This window comes from Malus sylvestris, chromosome 7 (assembly GCF_916048215.2).
Source record: "Malus sylvestris chromosome 7, drMalSylv7.2, whole genome shotgun sequence".
NCBI lineage: Eukaryota > Viridiplantae > Streptophyta > Magnoliopsida > Rosales > Rosaceae > Malus > Malus sylvestris.
Window position 1 is genome coordinate 27,343,616 of NC_062266.1, and position 20,731 is coordinate 27,364,346.

The 20,731-nt window shown below is 34.5% G+C and overlaps 1 protein-coding gene across 1 annotated transcript; it reads left to right on the forward strand.

Moving 5' to 3' along the window:
- The first annotated feature begins 2,736 nt into the window (after positions 1-2,736).
- On the forward strand, positions 2,737-4,770 carry LOC126627799 (dof zinc finger protein DOF3.6-like). Its single transcript, XM_050297353.1, has 2 exons — positions 2,737-3,098; positions 3,279-4,770. Exons 1-2 carry the CDS (start codon positions 3,045-3,047, stop codon positions 4,296-4,298), a joined length of 1,074 nt encoding a protein of 357 aa, XP_050153310.1. The 5' UTR covers positions 2,737-3,044; the 3' UTR covers positions 4,299-4,770.
- The last annotated feature ends 15,961 nt before the right edge of the window (positions 4,771-20,731 follow it).

Genomic DNA, 20,731 nt, shown 5'->3' on the forward strand with positions numbered 1-20,731 from the left:
TCTACAAAATATCAATCAAATTAGAGATTGTTTTATCGTACATAACCATAAATCAAATTAGACATCGTTGAGCTGTATATAACTATTACTAACACATTCTGTTCGTTAAGTATTCATTAAGTTGTTTGATACATATACAAGACTAATGATTGTCTATTTGATTAATATTTTTAGAAAATGATGAATTGAGAAGATAAACAATGCCGATTATATTAATAGAATTAAAATACATCAATGCCAATTAAATATGTGTGATACTTTGGCACTGTGCATTTCCCACGTACGCTCAATCCTCCTTTAAACAAAAGAAAAGAAAAATCAAAATCACCATCAAGACATAAATATCACGCAAATCGTCAAGAACATGCATTGCATATCCAAATAATAGATCCATGCCTTAGAAGAAATTTTTTTAATTAATTGCGGGTACATAATTTAGTACACTAAATGTTATATGCAATTGATTAAAAATTTAAATTTTTTTAACAAATTGTAATTTTTTAACAAATTGTAATTATACACTTAGTGTATCGAGTTGTGTGTCCAACATCCTAAAAAAATCTCTTGTGCCTTAGGGCCAAATATATACATCACCATTTTCGTTGGGTACATTCAACAAATTAGTGCCCATCGGACGGTCGTAATCTGATGCTCGTTACATGAATAATATTTCTTGTTTACGTGAAAACTTCAATCCGTGGGGACCTAAAATTTGGATGATGAGGTTGCTTTTATAGCGACCCAGCAGGTGGAGAAAAGAAAACCCTAGAGAAAGATCGGAGCTTGGCTGCCGAAAAATCAGCAGCAACTCCTGTTGCTAGCGAATCATGGATGCACACGTGTTTAAGTAATTTATTTTTTTAATCATAACTTGAACACGTGTTCACTTTTGATTCGCTAGCAGCAGGAGTTGCCATTGATTTTTTCAACAGCCCAAGCTTTCTTCTCAGAGAAACAGATAAGAAGGTGGGTATGGGACCCACTATTAACTTACGTGGCAAATTGGTAATATAAAGTAAGAATACCCCGACCGCGAGCATCTGATCTGATTACGACCAGACCATCCAGCCCACAACCGCGGCTGGCTAGGCCACCACCAAGGCACCAACCCCTAGTCTTTCTTGATTTGCTTATTTAATTTCATAGTATTTGTTTTATAAAATGTACAATACTTTTTTTATGTTTTTCTCTTATGTACAATGCTTTTGTTAGTGAGGATGAGAAATTCAAATTGGATTTTTTTTTGTTGAAAAAGATGTTTATTCGAAGAAATGTCAAACATTTAGAAGGGAAAATATCATTCTATTATAAAAAACTTTCCTCAAAACTCTTTCATTTTAGAGAAATTTATTATTGTTATTCTTGCAAAAGTCATCAGCTTCCTTCAACAAATAAGAGTTTGAATTTTTTTACAACACTCCTATTAAGTGGTAAGCATTACCATCTCTCTTAAATTGCGTCACGTGTTTGCGACTTAACTACCATTAACTAGTTTAAATTTTTTTTATATAAATAACTAAATAGTTTAATAACTAAATAATAATCATCAATGCTAGTTATTTATAACGTTAAAAATCACCAATGTTAAAAAGTTTCTTAAAGCAGAGAAAACGAAAAAAAAAAAGTTAAGAGAAAACGCTGCTCCTTTAAAGATCGAAGAAGGTAAATTAATATATTACTAGTATTGGCGTTGCATGTGTTTGCAGCAAGCTTACCCCATTATTAAACTAAAACTAAACCCTTCAAATTAGTAATGTTAGATACACCATCTATTTAAGTCATATTTTGTAAATCATATGACGTGTTAATTTGTTGATGATTGAATTATTATTTAAATATTGATTAATGTGTTTATTTCATATTGATAACACATCATATAGTTTGCAAATTTGGTCTAAAATTTGAATTTACCTAACATTTCTCTCAAATTAATTAGACTAGTGAAGAATCAAATTAGCTAGCTATGGCCTATAGCTAGAATAGTACTAATTTCTGATAGATAAGTTAATAGAGTTAATTATCCTAAAAGCTTCCACAAGTATTTATTTTTTTAATTTATTATTATTAAAAGAGGGAGAGGGTTCCAAATTATTACAATAATTTAAGAGAGAAGAGAGGGCATTTCGAACTAGAGACGCATGAGTAGAAACCCAACATCCTATCCTATACATCTTTTTACGTAATTATTTTGGTTATTTTTCCATCAATTTTACTTCAACCTTTGATGGATACGAAATATTGCATAATTCTACTAGCAATAATACTTAAATCTCTTTTCACACTTCTGGTAAGACACTGTTTCAGTGTACATAGGCATACGCTTGTAGCATACATTTTATCTTATTTTACATTGGACGAGCAATTGGTAATACAAATTCCAAAACACTAATTGATAATAACAATTATGCAATTAAAAAAGTTTATACAGGAGGATACATTGGTTCTGTCTCTTATATTAATCTACGTACGTAAAGATGCTCGAAAAAAAAATTTGAAAAAAAATTTAAATTATATAGTAGTAGTATACATTTCCATGCAAAAGTAAAAACTATGCAAGGAATACATAGGAGAAACAAAGGTACATTTGATGGTGACACTTCCAACCATGACACCCCCACAATTACTCCCCTTTTCATTTTTAAATCCATGTAAAATATTATTTAATTGCGTAACTCATATTATATTATTAAAGTTCTACTAATTAGGGCTTCTATCTCTTTCTCACTCTGCATGGCCATTGGTCACTGATGTTTTTGGGTTAAGCAGCGTCAAAAAGAAGCTTAAAGACTGAGAAAAATGGTTCCTCACCTTCAAACCCTAAAATTAATAAAACAAAAAGCAAAAGAGAGTAGTGGGGGAATCGATGGGATGAGAGAAACAAAGAACAAAATAAATAAACACCCACCTCTTTATCTTTCCGTCTCCTTCTGATCTTTTCTCTCTTTCTCTCTGCAGCAGCAACTATCTCTTGTGGATGTGATTCTCCAACAAAATTACATCCTCTAAAAACCCACATCAAACTTTTACAAAGGAGAAAGCTAGCCATGGTTTTCTCATCCGTTCCCGTCTATCTGGATCCACCCAACTGGCAACAACAGGTAAGGGTTTAATTTCTGCAACCTTATATTTTGTTCTTTCCATAGCTAGCTTCTTCACCAAAAAAGTTGATTTTAAAGATAAAATATATTCCTACCCTTTTTCAATCTATGTCTCCTCTCTTGAATATACCAATTATTGATTTTAGTTTTTTGAACCTTTTTTCCTTTTTGATTTCATAGCAAACAAATCATCATCAACAAGGAGGTGGAAGTGATCAGAATAATCCTCAGCTTCCATTGGTGCCTTCTTCAGAAGCTAGATGCACTTCTGTAGATGGCGGCGGTGGTTTGGGCTCGATTAAACCTGGATCGATGTGTGATCGAGCCCGGATGGCCAAGCTGCCGCAGCCAGAGACAGCACTGAAATGCCCTCGATGTGAATCCACAAACACAAAGTTTTGCTACTTCAACAATTACAACCTTTCCCAGCCTCGCCACTTTTGCAAGACGTGCAGGCGCTACTGGACAAGAGGAGGAGCCTTGAGAAGCGTGCCGGTGGGAGGAGGCTGCCGGAGAAATAAAAGAAGCAAAGGTGGCAACAGCAGCAGGTCAAAATCACCAGGCGCAGCTGGTAATTCTAGCTCAAGTACGGTTAATTCTTCCAACAGCTGCAGCGCTAGTGATAATATCATAGGCCATTTGACACATCCACCACCACCACATCAATTGCCGTTTTTGCCCTCCTTACACCATCTTCCTGATTATGGTTCCGGGGACATGCTAGGGCTAAATAATTTTGGGATTAATCAACCTGGTGATGTTGAATTCCAACACCATCAGTACGGTTCGGACCGGTTCGGTGCAAGGCCAAATATTTTAGGCATGAATAATATGAGTAGTACTGAGCATTGGAGATCATCACTACTTCAACAGCAATTTCCTAATTTCTTGGTTAATTTGGGACAACCAACTAGTACTACTCATGGGTTGTACCAATTTGACGGTGGAGATCATCAAAATGTTGGCCAGCTCCCGATATCTAAGCCGTTGGATCATTCTGCGGGTAACGGAGTTACTACTACTCAGATGGCTAATGTGAAAATGGAACAGAATCAAGCACTGAATTTGTCAAGGAATTTTTTGGGAAGCCTTGGAAATGATCACCAATACTGGGGTAGTAGTACTACTGGTACTGGTGGGAATGCTTGGACTGATCTTTCTGGTTTCACAACTTCTTCTTCTACCAGCCATCTCTTGTGATATTTGATCATGGTCACTTGTGTTTAATTCATTGAATTACTACAGGTTCCAGAAAGAAATGATCAGGTACTCTCCAAGATATTGGAGTTTCAACCAATCGATCGATCAACCATACCTTTTCATGGGTTTTGAAGGTTCAAGTCCAAAAGTACGTGTGAGATGAAATGGGAAGGCGGAACAGTCTCATCATATTTTGCCAAAAAATCTTAATTAGATGGAATGGTAGGATTTTTAGTTTGAAATCGTTCGTTGTTTTTTATTGCTTTAGCTTTTTGGGAGGGTTTGTGTAGCTTAGCTATATATATATATATATATATATATATATGGTTAATCATGTTTCATGGAGACTTGGAGTAGTTTGTATCTGATATTTTTAAGGCCAAATTGTTATCATTCCTCGAATGAATACTATATGTGTAACAAGTTTCCTTCACTAATTTTATGAAATTGTGTCCACTTAAGTTTTGTTGAATCTTTACTCCTACTCATTAATTAATTTCAGTGAAAGGGTGGACAATTATATCAGAAAATTACATGTCAGCTCCCACACTCTCCGTATGCAACCAAGATTTAGTTCCAACGGTTGTCTAATAAATATGTCACATGTGTTAAAAAAGTGCACTATCAATCTAATAGAAGATTGTCAAGTGATGAATTGGTCGTCGTACCCAGTGCACAAGGCTCCCGCTTTACGCAGGGTCTGGGAGAGGTGAATGTCGGCTAGCCTTACCTCCATTTATGGAGAGGCTGCTCCCAAGTCTCGAACCCGAGACCTACCGCTCATGGGCGAAGGCACTTGCCATCGCACCAAGTGCGACCTCTTGTAAGTACACACACTTCCAGTGGGAGAAGCAATATTATCATTTCGATTTTAGCCAAAATTGCAAGCAGACTTCTTGAGTCTGTAGTACGTATTATTTGAATTGTTGCTTCGTTGTTGTTTGATATTTGAGGACATGAAAGAGTGTTCACCATATCTCCCCACTATCGACCTTGATCAAGTTTCTTTTAATCATAGCGTTAACTGCAGATATTTCGACCACATACTTTTGGGGATCTTTAACTCTTGATAGTCATTGCCCTAAAGTTCATGGCCTAGTTTTCAATTTAGACCAAGATATATATATATATATATATATAGAGAGAGAGAGAGAGAGAGAGAGAGAGAGAGAGGAGGGGGGGGGGACAAAATAGGGTTTAGTGTGATCAGAAGATCGACTTACGTTTGTAGTGTGCTATGACTAAAATGATTGTGCAATTATAAAAAATTGTCCAAAACGAGACTCTTCTGTTGGATGTGATTACAAAGAAACTAAGAGAAACGCCAAAATCCCACTCAAAACCATGCAAAAGAGCAAGCAATGAGTCCTTGGAATTTTGTCGGAAAATACTAACGTAAAGAGGCTCTTGGACCATACTAGCTATCTACTCATATCAGTCAAAAGCATAAGAAAGAACCAAAAGGAAGGAAAAATTCGAGAGCCTCTTTAACATTTGTATGGTTTTAGTTTTTAGTTCCTCCTTTGTAATTAAGCGAAAACAAGGCAAAAACAAAAAAAAACAAAAAACAAAAAAACTAGTGATTGTTATTTCTAAGAGAATGGAATCTGGGTCTGGATTTGCTTTTCCACTAACCAAGGTGTAGCAAATAAACCCGTCAACAAAGCTACTCCATGTCTCTGCCTTTCTCACTAGAGTGCAACAGTCAATATTGTTAATTTGGTCGGTCGTAGACTGCGGTAGGACTGTGATGTTTGAATTTTATATAATAACTCACGTAACTTAATTTTCAAGCTTTAGTTCTGAATTTTTATTGTTCTATATTCATTCAATTGGTTACTTGTTGTCCATTAATTGATAATTATTAGGCTATGCACTCATTCTGGACATTATATATGAAGTTGAGAGATTTGAACTCAAGATTTCAGGTGCAAGAAAGAAAACTCTTAAACAGCTGATGAAACTTATTAGTTATTAATGGAAAGAGTATATTGTAACAACTAACAAGGAAAGTATTATCCTCATCGTTTATAATCGACCGGAGTAAGAAGAAAATGAGAGCAGAAGAAAAAGAAAGAGAGGGAAAAGGACGGGTGCGTGGCTCGTAAATCCATGCTGTTACTAGGTAAAAATGTTGATGGCCACATCACATGTGATGGGCGTGAAGATGTTCTCTCTGTTTCCATGGCAGCTTTCCCTTTTGTGACGTCCTTGTCCGCTCTCTCTCTCTCGGTATGCTTTCTCAGTATGCTTTTTCATCAAATAAGTATTAGTGTTACTATGTTAGATCATCCTTTCAGTATGCTTTTTCATCAAATTTCTGTGTTATATTAGATTTTGATTTAACTTGGTTTGTTAGTAGGTATATTTTTTTTGTAACATTTAATGTAACTACATGTATAAAACATAAAAAAATGCTACTCTTACTACATTTTTCATACGACATTCGTCCCACCTCTTTAATACAGGTATGATCCATTTGTATTGGTGAGGTCTACCCCTATTAGAGAAGTGATACAAATGTGGTATGAAAATGTGATAAAAGCTATATTTATAATACATAACACACCTATCTAAAGCTCTAAACTTCGTGACACATCTCTCAGCGGAGAAGATAGTATATTACTTTAGGTGTGTTATTATTATAGATGTGAAAAGAAGAAAGAAAGAATGAGGAAAAGAAGTGGTTTAAATCTAATTACCAACTAGCTTTTAAATAATGAAGGAAGTTTGAATCTCCCGTCATCTTTAATAAAAATAAAAATAAAAATTTAATCTCAAACCTACGCTCAGTGAAAATTCAGCTATTCAAATCATGTTTGATAAATAAGTCATTTAGTACAATGATTGAGTGATATTCGTCTTCACTTGTAAGTGAGAGGTCTTAGATTTGATTCTCATAAAAAACGATTTTGAACTACATTATTGATAGCCCATTGTGAGACTTACCGTTTATAAAAAAAAAATGATGTTTGATAATAGACAAAAAAAAAAGGATTTTATGGAAGACACGTAAATAACCTTGTTGCTGAGGGAATCCTAAGAGAAGTTTGAGAGCACTTTCTTTCGCCAATTATCACGAGTCAATAGGAAAGACATGAACCAATAAACTCGTATATGCAGGATGACGCTGAGAATAATTATTGTATTAATAAAATTGGTGATTGATTGATTGATATATTATACTCCCTGCAATTTTATCTTGATCATTACATCATCTATAGCATAAAAATTAATAAAATCATATATGGAAGCTTGCGTTACCAAGCACTAAATTTCATTCAAAACTTTATATTTGTTGTTGTTTATTGAATTTTATTGAGCGAGGGACAGAAAGAGAGTCACTTGGGGGAGGAATGTTTGGCTAATATCAAGGAGAGTGGCCGAGGGTAACTCAGCCTTTATAAAAGTAAGAGATATGATGTGTGTGTTGGAGAGAGAGAGAGAGAGAGAGAGTGAGTGTGTGTGTAGGGTAGGGTAATACTGCTTGTTATGGATCAAGAGGAGGTATTTGTCGAAATCTCTCTAAACTTGTAACTCACTGCTAATTTACCTCAAATTTAGTCCGGGTACCACCCCGCCCCACCCCACCCAACCCACAATCTTCAATGGCGGGTCCCAAATTCCCGATTCAAGCAGTGATCTCCCTTTCCTTCGGAGGTAGATTATCTGCTCTTCCACTTTCTTTGTCTTTTTATTTGTGTGGTTACAGTGAAGTCACGTCAATATTTTATATTACTATTCATTTTTATCTTATTATCTTTATAAAAAAATAATATAAAATATTAACATAATTTAACCATTATCGCACAAAATAAGAGAGCACGAAAAATGAAAGGCCAGCGAATCTGCCTCCCGTCCCTTCTCCCTGCAAACCCACCTTCTCGCATGCAGCTCACCTACCGCCACACCGATAGCTCCTTGTTGCCCTCTCTCTCTCTCTCTGTACTGTTTTCAAAGCCCACGCTCACAGCCTACAATGGCAGGTCCCAGATGCTAATTCAAAAAGGCAAAAAATGTTTGGTTCAAACTGACGATTTTGCCCCCCAAACTAATGGAATCATGGATGAATGTGTGAGATTTAACGGAAGATGGTAATTTAGCCATAAATAAAAGTTTATGGAGGGAGGTGGATAATTGGTTGAAATTAAAGTTCTTAGAAAAATTGGCAGAAGGTTACAAATTCAGGGGGATTTCAACAAATAGGCCTTGGATCAATCCCAGTTTAGGGTCCTACTGTCCTACTTTTGATTTTTTAATTAATTGCATTTTTCAGTTTAATTAATCATAAATTTGATGATTTAGCCATTGCCCATTGGTTTGTAAGGGAAGCATATTTGCTCACCATCATAAACTATGATGCATGCTTACCATACACCTAATCATTTACCACATATCTTTTGGTTAATTTTTTATAAAATTAGAAAAATGAACATTTAATAAGTTAACTAAAGTTAGATGAAATGACACCTAACAAATGATTAGGTGTATGGTGAGAATACACCATAGTTATGTTGATAAGCGAAAATGCTCCCGTTTCTAAGAGATTGACCACTTAAACTAGAAGAACCATGAAATCTTGATCAATAATACTTCATTTCAATACAAGTTTTAATTTACTTACGTTGTTAATTATTTGGGTAAATTACATAGTAACCCCTTAGGTTTGAGGTCTATTACAACCCTATACAACATCTTTACACTACTACAAAATGGACTTATTGTGTCACTGGGTGATGTCACTTTAATATAATATAGTGACGGATAAGACATTTGCGACACCTACTGAACATGACGTTGGATTTTCTGTCGCTTATAAGCGTCATAAACTATCTATGTCGCTTTTAACCGACGTAAACATTTAATGTCGCTTATAACCGATATACATTTTAATAATTTTTAAATAATGGTGTCACTTTAAAAAAAAATAGTGTCGCTTTTAAGCGACATAAAATATTGGTGTCGCTTCTAGCCGACATTAATTATTGTTTTTAAATATTTTAAAGCCTACGTCGGTTCTGAGCGACATAAATTTTAGTTTTTTTTAATATTTTGAAACTCAGTGTCGTTTGTAAGTGACAGATTGATGGTCTTTGTATACTCTTCCTCGTGTTTTCTTCTTCCTCTCTTGCATCTTTCTTAAGGATAAGTTTATGAGGTGGCACATAACTAGACCTGGCAAACGAGTTGTGTCTGTCGTTTCGTGTAACACAGGTTATCTTCATGGGTCGTGTCGCGTCTCATCCATTATCTTAACGAGTCCTTAACAGGTTGGGTCACTTTAAAGTGACCCGACCCGTTATGACCCGTTAAGAAAAATATATTTTTTTCTTAAATTCGCACATACCACACATTGCCACATAAATATTACTTCAAAACATTAAAACACATTTGTCGTTTAAGTACTACATCTACACTCGAAAATAAGAGTCTAACAAACAATCATCCATACACTACTAGTCTATTACAAAATGTTAAATGTGCAATGATATGCAAAATGAAAGATTTTTTGTTTTCAAGGTTGTGAATCCTTCATCAAAAGTTTAAACCTTACCAATGGAACTCAAAGCTTGCATGTTATTCCTTTTACAAAATCCTCAATTTTCATCGATCATCATGAAATAAGATTTTGTGGTATCCACTTTTGTAAATATTTTAAATTGACGATCAAATTAGTTCATTGTATTCATATCAGATCAAGGAGTGTAATTGTAAAAAATCATCAAAATTGGAGTTAAAATAACCGTTAAATCGTGATTTTTCGTTTATAACTGTCAAAAAGTTTTGTTTCGTTACTTGATCTCTGAACGTTTGTTTTTTGCAATTTTTTGGCGTATGCGATCTCGAAGCATATATAAACAAGTTTGACGGTTGGATCGTTGAAATTAGTTTCGTAGAATACATATCCCATCAAAACGATAGATTCACTAACATTTAGAGTTTATTTATATTTTCATTAGGTATAACATAAGAATTTGTGGTATCCACTAGTGTAAATATTTTAAATTGAAGATCGAGCTTATTCATTGTATTCATATAGGGTCAAGGAGTGTAGCTGTAAAAAATCATCAAAATTAGAGTTAAAATCACTGTTAAATCGTGATTTTTTGTTGATAACCGTCGAAAAGTTTTGTTCCGTTACTTGATCTTTGAATGTTTGTTTTTTGCGATTTTTGGCGTATGCGATCTTGAAGTATATATAAACAAGTTTGACAGTTAGATCGTTGAAATTAGTTTTGTAGAATGCGTATCCCATCATAACGATAGATTCACTAATACTTAGAGTTTATTTATACTTTCATTAAGTATATAGTGTAAATATTTTAAATTGAAGATTAAATTCATTCATTGTATTCAGATAGGGTCAAGGAGTGTAGCTGTAAAAAAATCATCAAAATCGGAGTTAAAATAACCGTTAAATCGTGATTTTTCGTTTATAACCGTCGAAAAGTTTTGTCCCGTTATTTGATCTCTGAATGTTTATTTTTTACGAGTTTTGGTGTATACGATCTCGAAGCATATACAAACAAGTTTGACGGTTGGATAGTTGAAACTAGTTTCATAGGATGCGTATCTCTCAAAACGATAGATTTCAATAACACTTAGAGTTTATTTATATTTTCATTAAGTATAACATAAGATTTTTTGGTATCCACTAGTGTAAATATTTTAAATTGAATATCGAAATCATTCATTGTATTCATATAGGATCAAAGAGTGTAACTATAAAAAATAATCAAAATCGAAGTTAAAATAACTGTTAAATCATGATTTTTCGTTTTATAACCGTTGAAAAGTTTTTTCCTGTTACTTGATCTCTGAATGTTTGTTTTTTGCAATTTTTGGCATATGCGATCTTGAAGTATATACAAACATGTTTGATGGTTGGATCATTGAAACTAGTTTCATAGAATGCGTATCCCATCAAAACAATAGATTCACTAATACTTAAGAGTTTATTCATACTTTCATTAAGTGTAACATAAGATTTTGTGGTATCCACTAGTGTAAATATTTTAAAATTGAAGATTGAGTTCATTCATTTTATTCATATAGGGTCATTGTATTCATATCGATGATTATGCCATACCTAATTTGGATGATCGGATACTTGACAATGAAAATTTCCATACAAGGGTTGGCGTGGAAGAGACTCATTTTCATAAATCATTACCGTATGTGATGATATTAATTAGACTAAATATATTAATTATTTTATGTATTAATCAGACTATGTTTCAATTCGTATGTGATGATATTTTATCATAAAATTATATTTTTATTTTTTATTACGTTTTTATTTATTAAAATCTTACAATATTATATGAGATAACATTTAAAAAAAATGCTGGTTAATTTTTTTCTTTGGGTAAACATTTTTTTTTTCAAAATAGTTTTCTGTCGCTTTTATCCGACACCATTGGTAGGATTATTTGAAATACTGAGGCGGGAATTTTCCCGCTTGTATCTCTTAATTCGATGCCATGTGAGTAGTGTCGATTAAAAGCAACGTAAAGTGACTTGGGAAGAGAAATTCAATCAGTCACTTGGGAAGGGGACCGTCAGTCTATGTCAGATGTGCAGTCATTTTTAGTCGACGCTGAATCCATTTAAATCGACGCTGCATGTATTTCAATAAAGTGTATCAGAATCTAGTGTCGGTTATAACCGACACCAATGTTCATTAAAGCGACGTCGCTGAACTTCAATAAAGTTGGTCAGGCTTCATTTAATTCGACGTGCATATAGTAAAGTCTGACAGAAGTTTGTGTTGGTTTTAATTGACACTAAGCTTAATTTATTTCGACGTCATGTAGTCCATGTTGGTTTTAAGCGACGCGAACTCAGTATCCATATTTAAACCCCTTCTTCCCCATTTCATCTGTGCCTTCATTTATGTCTTTCTCCTTCTTCATCCGCATTTCATCCTTGCTCCATCTTCCCCGTGCGTCCCTTTCTTCCCCCGTTTCAGTTTTTCTCATTCTCCTTCCAGAAACTTGTGCTATGGATCAACATTTTGAAGATCAACATTCTGAGGAACTCTAATTCGAAGAGAAAGAGTTAGAGGGTGGCTCATTTTTAAATTATTATAATTATTAATTTATGTTTCTGCTTTGTAGTCTAACTAGTATTATGCTTAAATTGAAAATTTATTTTTTGTTTCTTGGGTTTTAACTGTTTTTTCTGTATTTGTAAGGATCAACTCAACGGAGACGCGGACCCTCAATTCTCAATTGGAAAGAACATCCTTGTTCATTTGATTCATCTGGAGAATGCATTATTGATAATTCTAGTGTGTTTTCTAGACATGTAGCGGTAGAGGTTAGAGATTACAGAAATATTCCAATGGTGAGAGATTGGCGTTTGATCAAGGAAGAAGACAAGGAAGTGTTCTGGAATAGAATAAAGGTATAAATATATTTTTTTACTTGAAGATTGTAGAATAAGTCAATGATTATAATAATAATTAATTAGCTCGGATTTTTTTGATGAATTTAAGACAATGTTATTTTTCAAGAAGAAGATATAGTAAAAATGCCGATGATCCGTCACGTGACGCTTAAGATTGCGGAGCATGTACATAAAGAGTACAAAAATAAATTTAAAAAAAACGTATTATACTGATAAACCAGTCGAGTTTGTTATGGCATATGAGTTTTTGTATGTTATGTGTGATATAAACTGTTTGTTATGGTAGATAATTGTTATTAATTTTCATTAGTGTTTGCTTTGGCTTAAAATATGTTGGGAATTATGTTTTATATAATTTTATTATTATTATTATTAATTAATTTAATTTTTTTATCATTAAAATATTTGGTGTCGCTTATGGACGACAACACAAGAAATATTTTATGTAACGAAATGTTAGGTAATGTCGGTTTGAACCGACAATATGTTTGATTAATTTATTATTTTAACTGTTGATGTCGGTTAGGATCGATAGTAGGTTTGATATTTTAATTCTTTAATTGTTACTTGACGTCGCTTAGAACAACCATCATGTCAGAAATTAACGTCGCTTCTAATCGACGTAATGTTGGATGTCGCTTTTAAGCAAAGTTGTTATTCTTTTTATTTTATATTACTTTGCTTCTTGGTGGTGCATTAAAAGGACTAATCGACGTCAGTACCCTTTTGGTGACTGTAGCAATGGTGTCGCTTCACCTTTCCGACATTGCACGACTTTATGCCGGATTTTTACAAAAAAATGTGACAGTAATTAGGTTTTATTGTCGGTTTTAACACCGCCAATGATAGCCTATTTTGTAGTAGTGTTAAAACATTTCATTTTCATACCTTACGTACTATTTTATTTCAAAATAATACCTCCGTTAGATTTTCCATCTATTGATTCGTTAAATGTTGACGTGGCTGCCAAATGTGTGTCATGTGGCATAAAAATTTCAATTTTTTTTTTTAAAAAACTTGAATCTTCTTAAAAAAAAAAAAAAAAAAAAAAACCAAAAACAAAAGCTAAAACACACCTCTTCGCAACCCTCAAACCCAGAAACCTTATCCCCCCCCACGACCTATGCAGACGCACCTCCCTCCCCCCTCCTCCTCTTCCTTTCTTCTCCCCCATCTTCACTTTCTTCCCCCCTACAACCCAGAAAAAAAAAGAAGAAAAAAAACCCCTTCAGTTCGTCTTCCCCCCTCCTCCTCCCCTATCTTCTCCCCCATCTTCATCTTCTTCCCTCGACCCCCTAACTACAACCCAGAAGAAAAAAAAAAACCCAGATCTTGTCTACGCCACCATCGCTGGGTTCGTGAGGTGAAAATGGGTGTGGATTTAAGGAGTGGGTGTGTAGAGGAGGGAAGAGGGTGCGTGTGCCAAAGGGGGGGAGGGGTGGGGGTGAAGAGGAGAAAGGGCTCGGGGAAGGTGGGGGTGGGGTGGGTTTTTGGATGGGAGGGGAGGTGAAGAGAGTGGAGAAGAGAGAGGTGGTTGGAAGGCTTGGGAGGGAGAAGAGGGGTGGGGAGAGGTTGTGGGGGTGGGTTCTACGTTTTCTAAGTTTTATTTTTTTAGAAGATTCAAGTTTTATTTAAAAAAAAATAAAAAATTGTTTTTTTGACACGTGGCACACATTTGGCAGCCACGTTAGCATTTAACGGATTAATGGATGGAAAATCTAACGGATGTATTATTTTGAAATAAAATAGTATGTGAGGTATGAAAGTGAAATGTTTTAAAGATGTTGTATGTGGTTGTAATAGACTTCAAACCTGAGGGGTTACTATGTAATTTACCTTAATTATTTTGTTTCATGCAATTTACTTCCGTACTTGTCTTTCAATTTTTTATTTTAAGCGTTTTACTTTTGGTTTTCAATTCTATTTACTTTTAAAACACTTTTATTTAATGCAATCACCTTTAAATTTATTTATTTTCTCGCAGCTAGAATAACTTAAGGGATAGTTTAGTTGTGGTCCCTTGTCCCTAACTCTTATAGACTCAAATTTTATGCATTTTAGGTTTTTGATTGAAGTCCCTCTCCTAGTCTCCAACCACATAAATGATATAATAATAAAAGAGATACAATAATACCAAGATTCAATGGTTTTTTTTGCTTTCATTTACACTACCAATTCAATTATTCAAATTGCTTATGGATTTTGATATAAAAAAATAAAAAATTGCTTAGGGGTGCATTCTAGATTATGAAAAAAAAGGGATTTTATTTTATTTTTATAAAATATAAGTACATTTATGTAAAAATTTTGGCTACATTTTACATATATAAAAAATTGGTACACTATAAAAATGTGGATACATTTTACATACAAAAAAACTGATAGATTTTATACAAAAAAAGGGGCACGTTTTATATAACAAAAAATAGGTGCATTTTATATAAAAGACAGTGGGTACATTTTATAAAAAAAACAATGGTACATTTTAGATTTAAAAAATAAATAGATTTTACATTAAAAATGAGTACATTTTACATAAAAAAAGGGTACTTACAAAAAAAAGGATACAATTTGCATATTATAAAGTGTACATTTGTAAAGAAAAATGGGTACATTATAAATAATTTATTGGTACCAAGAAAGGGTTAAAAAAATTATAAGTACTAATAACATTTAAAAAAAAAAGAGACAAAAATAATTTAATATATGGGTACAAATAAAATTTAAAAGAAAATTGGTTCAATTTAAAAAAAGGGTTGCAAATTAAAAATGGGCACAAACTAGAAGTAAAATATATATGATAACAAGTTTAGCCATAAATATAAATATACCAAATGAAACATTTTTAATTCGAACACTAAATGAATATATTTAAAAATAAAATTTAATTGTCTTGACATGTAAATATTTTATTTTTGAAATAATTAATTACATTTATTAAAACCCAAAGAACCTTGATCAAAAATTGAAAAAGAATAATGTTTAAATCAATAAAGTAAAAAAAAAAAAGTATGAGAACCCAATTTCTCCTTAATTTAATCTCTTTATTTACAATTTCTTTTACTTTCACGTCTACTCGTCTACATCAACCTATACATTTTATCACTTGGTTGTTTGCTCATAGTCTTGAATCTGAGGTCCCTTGCTCGACCGCACATCATTTGATTAATATTAAATTTAATGTGCAAACAGAATCACACTCACATGTTTTCTTCGTCAACCAATCTGGCCACATGGTGGCACGCCCATGCTTCAAACCAAATGACAAAAAAAATCCTTCCAGGACGCTTGGTCTAGCCGAAAAGAGAGAAACATGGTGTAATTCATGGTTACAAACATGTGTGCAATCATAAAGTAATTTATACAGTTACTAGGGCAATATAATTATGTTTCCCTCTTTTCGGCCGGGTCGGATTAAGAGAGGGATTTATTTTGTCCTTTTTCTTTGGAGCGTAGGCTTGCCACCCCCAAACCACGGATTTAGCTTGGATGGAATATGTATTTGAAGTGCATCGTGAAGCTTCTAAAAAAACGATTGAATCACCCAGCAAGAAACCTCTTCTAGACCATCTCCAATGATGACCTAAAATCTAAAAATATTTAACCCAGAAAATTTAGGTTTTAGCCCAGAAACAGCTTTTCTGCTCCAACCCTTCTGGCCTAAAATTTTAACTCGAGATTATCAAAGAATGAATTAAGGCTATTTTTTTTTAAATTAATTTTTTAAAAAAAAATTATGTATTTTAAAAAAAATTATGTAGACTATCCTAAATTAATTATATGAACATTTTAATCTAAAAATATTTAAATTTTGATAAATTTTGAAAAATCACTAAATCAATGCATGAAAATCATGATAAACCACATAAACTTAATACAATCAAAAACTCATAAACTACATAAACTTAGTAATGATATCCACCATCTTGACTTGGTGATAGACTTGGGTGATAGTCTTGAGATGAATCATCATCTTGAAATATACTCCTTGTGACATTCCTTCGTAAAATGTCATTTTGCTTACCACGCAAGTATTTCTTCATCTCTGGAGTGTAGTTGTCGAGGTCATCCATCATCAAATTAACTTCGAACCTTTCTTGCTCCCTATCCCCTTCTTCCTTCATGGCCAAACGCATTTGGGCCAATTCTTCTTGTCGAGAGATATGGTTTTCGTTGAATCTTACCATTTCACTAGCAAATTGTGCACATATCGGATCTTGGGACTTCCCTTTTCTCTTTGCTTCCTTTTGCTTATCTCTATCCGGGGGGCCTTGCAAAAGGAGAAGTTGGGGTCATTTGTTTGACACCTTCATTGTCGGCAAAATTCACACCTTCATTGACATCATTTGGGGGTGGGGCTTCATTATGAAAGAATCTTCCACATTGTTGGTTTGCATCGGTTCCCCACCTCGGACAATTCTTGAGGATGTTCCAAGCATGATGCAACTTAAAAGCTTGATTTTTTTGGTGTAGTTCTTGTCTTGTAAATTGCCATTGCTTTGTCACCCTATGCAACAAATACATAAAAACAATTAGTTGCAAAATACTATTATGTACATGACAACTAAAATATCAACAAAGAAACTCACAATTTTTGAGGCGCCCCTTCCACTAGGCATGTTAACCATGGCTCTCTCTAAGTTTCCCTTCCACAAAGTGCACGCTTTGTTGATAATCTTCCACCGATCATAAACACCACAAACTTCCCTTCAACCGGCGTTGGAGTTTTCATGGAACTTATCAACGATTTTACCCCACAAAACTTTTCTATTTTGATTGGTGCCGATGGCACCATCTTCGCTAACAGAAATCCATGCCAAACATAAGGCAATATCTTCATCAAAGGTCCAATTACGACCTCTAACATACTCTTTTGCCATCTTGAAAATTTTGGAAATGAGAAGAAATGATAGAAAGAAAAATTGAAAGAATTGTAGGAGAAAAGTGAGTTTTGTGTGGATCTTTGAACAAATACATAGGTATTTATAGAGTTTTTGGTTGAGTTTTAAGGTAAATAATTTTTTTTTTAAATTATTTTAGCCGTTGGATTTAAATTTGGACCGTTAGATTTTTTTTTTTTACCGTTAGATGTGATTATATTTGATTTAAGATGTTGGATTCAATAAATATATAAATATAAAACTAAAAAAATAATTGGAACCTGGACCATTGGATTAACCAACGGCCCATTTAAATGGAGCCGTTGGATGAAGAAAAGTAGCCGTTGGGCTACTTATGGATTTGACATTGGGGGAACAACCCCACGTGGGTATGTTTTTCTGGTGGGAAAGGCCTAGCGCGTGGGTGAGTCATGAATTGGGCAGTGGGCTTGACAACCCGATTTCAATCTCATTTGTTGGGGTCCACTTTGCTTTGTGGCCTAAATTTGGGCTGGTATTTGGGTTAGTTTTAGGTTTTAGGTTAGTTTTAGGTCATGGGTTGGAGTGGGTTTTGGGGGGGGGAAACGGGAAATTTTAGGTTATAAGCCATTGTTGGAGTTGGTCTTAGGATCAAGAGTGGTTAGAATGGATTTGTATATTTTGTGATTTTTGGGTTTATAAATGCAAAGAAATTTAAGGGTGCGGGGAATTAAAGTGCGATAATATAAAGAACGATAAAGTAAAGAACAAGAATGTAAGTGTGTAAAGTAAATCGACGTGAAGTAAAGTGCAATCGAAATAAACAAACTCAGCTAAAATGGAATTCAAATAACAAGATAATTAAAAGTGCTTTAAACAATAAAGCATAAAGCAAAAAACTTATATGAACTAAGAACTTGAAAAGTAAACTGCCCCCGGCCAGAAATAAAAACCTAGATAAAAAATGGCTATTGTTTGTCATTTTAGGTCCTTTTTTTTTAATCACTTTCGGATAAAAAATATTAGTTCATCCTCTTGAAGTTGAAACTCTTTGAATGTGATTAACAATCAGTCAAACTAATTTGGGCAGGTTATATCAAATATATTAGCTACTGGAGCTGTTGCAGGAATTGTTATGACCGCACAAATACATAAGGAATCGGGAGATAAAGATTACTACGTAAACAAATATATCAAGAGGTCACTTGCAGCAGATAGACTTGTCTTCATTGCCTTCATCTGCACTTTCATATTATCCGTCCTCTCTTCGTATGCACTCCCCAAGAAGGTTTATTATAATTAGGATTGAAGGGATATGAGGATTGGTAATCTATATATATCTTCATTTTGTAGTACTACTCTATATATTAATGTGTAAGTTGCCACTTAATTTAATTCAAAAGACAAAGGTGGAAGAACTAAACTGAAATTTTATTGGCACTTGATCTAAAAAGTTATCATGCACTTGTGTTATAAAGTGGAACTGATTTTCAACTAGTTCTATTTTTCTCCTCGTATACTCTTTAAATCAAATGAGGATTTTTTTTGAAGAAAAATCAAATGAAAATTAAAAGGCAAAAATAAGTGGATATAAGTTCAGAATAGAAAACAATAGTGAAAATTAGTACCCTTATAAAAACACAAGGGAGAAATTAATTCCCACTCGGATGAATACAATATATTTTTCTTGGTGGGCTGATAACAGCTCCCATTTGAATTTCATCCTCCAGATCTCAAAATTGAAAACAAGAGACCAATCAAGTTATACTAAAGTTTGAATGCTGAAATTAAAATTACTTGCTTCATCGAGCAAGACCCCATATAATTGCTAGCCTTTCAAAAAGCAGATCAAATAGCAAGGTCTCAAGTTGCAGTTCCAAAAATGTTCCCTTTACTGATGTGTTTTGGTGGGGAAAAATGAAGCAACAATATTTCCATTTTTTGTTCTTTTCTAAAAAAAAAAAGAAGGATAAATTACATAGTAACCTCTCAGGTTTGAGGTCTATTACAACCCCATACAACATCCTTAAAACATTTCACTTTCATACCTCACCTACTATTTTATTTCAATATAGTACATCCGTTACATTTTCCATCCATTGATCCGTTAAAAGCTGACGTGGCTGCCACATTTGTACCACATGGCTACCACCTGTGTGCCACGTGGCAAAAAAAAATATTTTTTTAATTTAAAAAAAAAAAATCATGAATCTTCTCAACAAAAAGAAAAAATTAAAAATTAAAAAAATAAAATAAAATAAAAAATCCTCTTCTTCTTCCCCACCCAAGCACATCCCCTTCTCCCATCCTCATCACCCACCCCTACCCGAGCCCACTCTCTTCTCCCATCTCCCATCACCCATCACCCATCACCTACCCTTCACCTAGCTAAGATGCCATATGTAGTGGGCGTGAAGCCGTCGGAACCCGTCGAGAGCGAGGACCACAAAGCGACCCAGACTGTGGGGTCGGGCGTGAGTTCTTTTATGGGATCTGGGTGTGAGTTCTTTTGTGGGATTTGGGTGTGAGTTCTTCTGGGCATCTGGCGTCGGGATCTGGATGAGTTCTTTTGGATACCTAGCAATGAGCTGTAGAAAACCCTAAATGGTGAACATGGTGCGGCTCTGCATGCAAGCCCATTTCAAATCCACATACAGCCTCCCGTCAACAATCACCATGCAAAACATCTCGTATTGCTTGGTGGTCTCCAAATGGGCGGCGGAGACTAGGACCCGGGCCCAGGGCTCTAGATCGTGGTGGATCCAACGGAAGAACTCGGGCATTTCGGGGCTTTTTTGCGGGACCATGGAGGATGGGATCGTTCAGGGACTTCGTTGCTTTTGTAGCGGCAGGCGAGGTAAGAGCAGTGGATGAGCTTGTACGCTCGGTCACATAGGGTCTCGTCGGTGAAGGTTTTAGGCGGGAAGAAGTGCCACGGTGTCGGCCCAAGGTTGTGGATGGCCAATGTCTTGATCTGGGTATGAGTTCTTCTGTGGGATCTGATGCCTAGCACATCCCGGCTTGCTAGGATTTCATGTTGAATGTGGCGGCGGAGTCGGGGTTAGGATTTGTGGATATTTCAATTTGGAGGTCAGGGGGAACTGAACAGAGTGGAGGAGCGGGGAAAGGAAGGGGAAGGGGTGGGTTTCTTTTTTTTTGTTT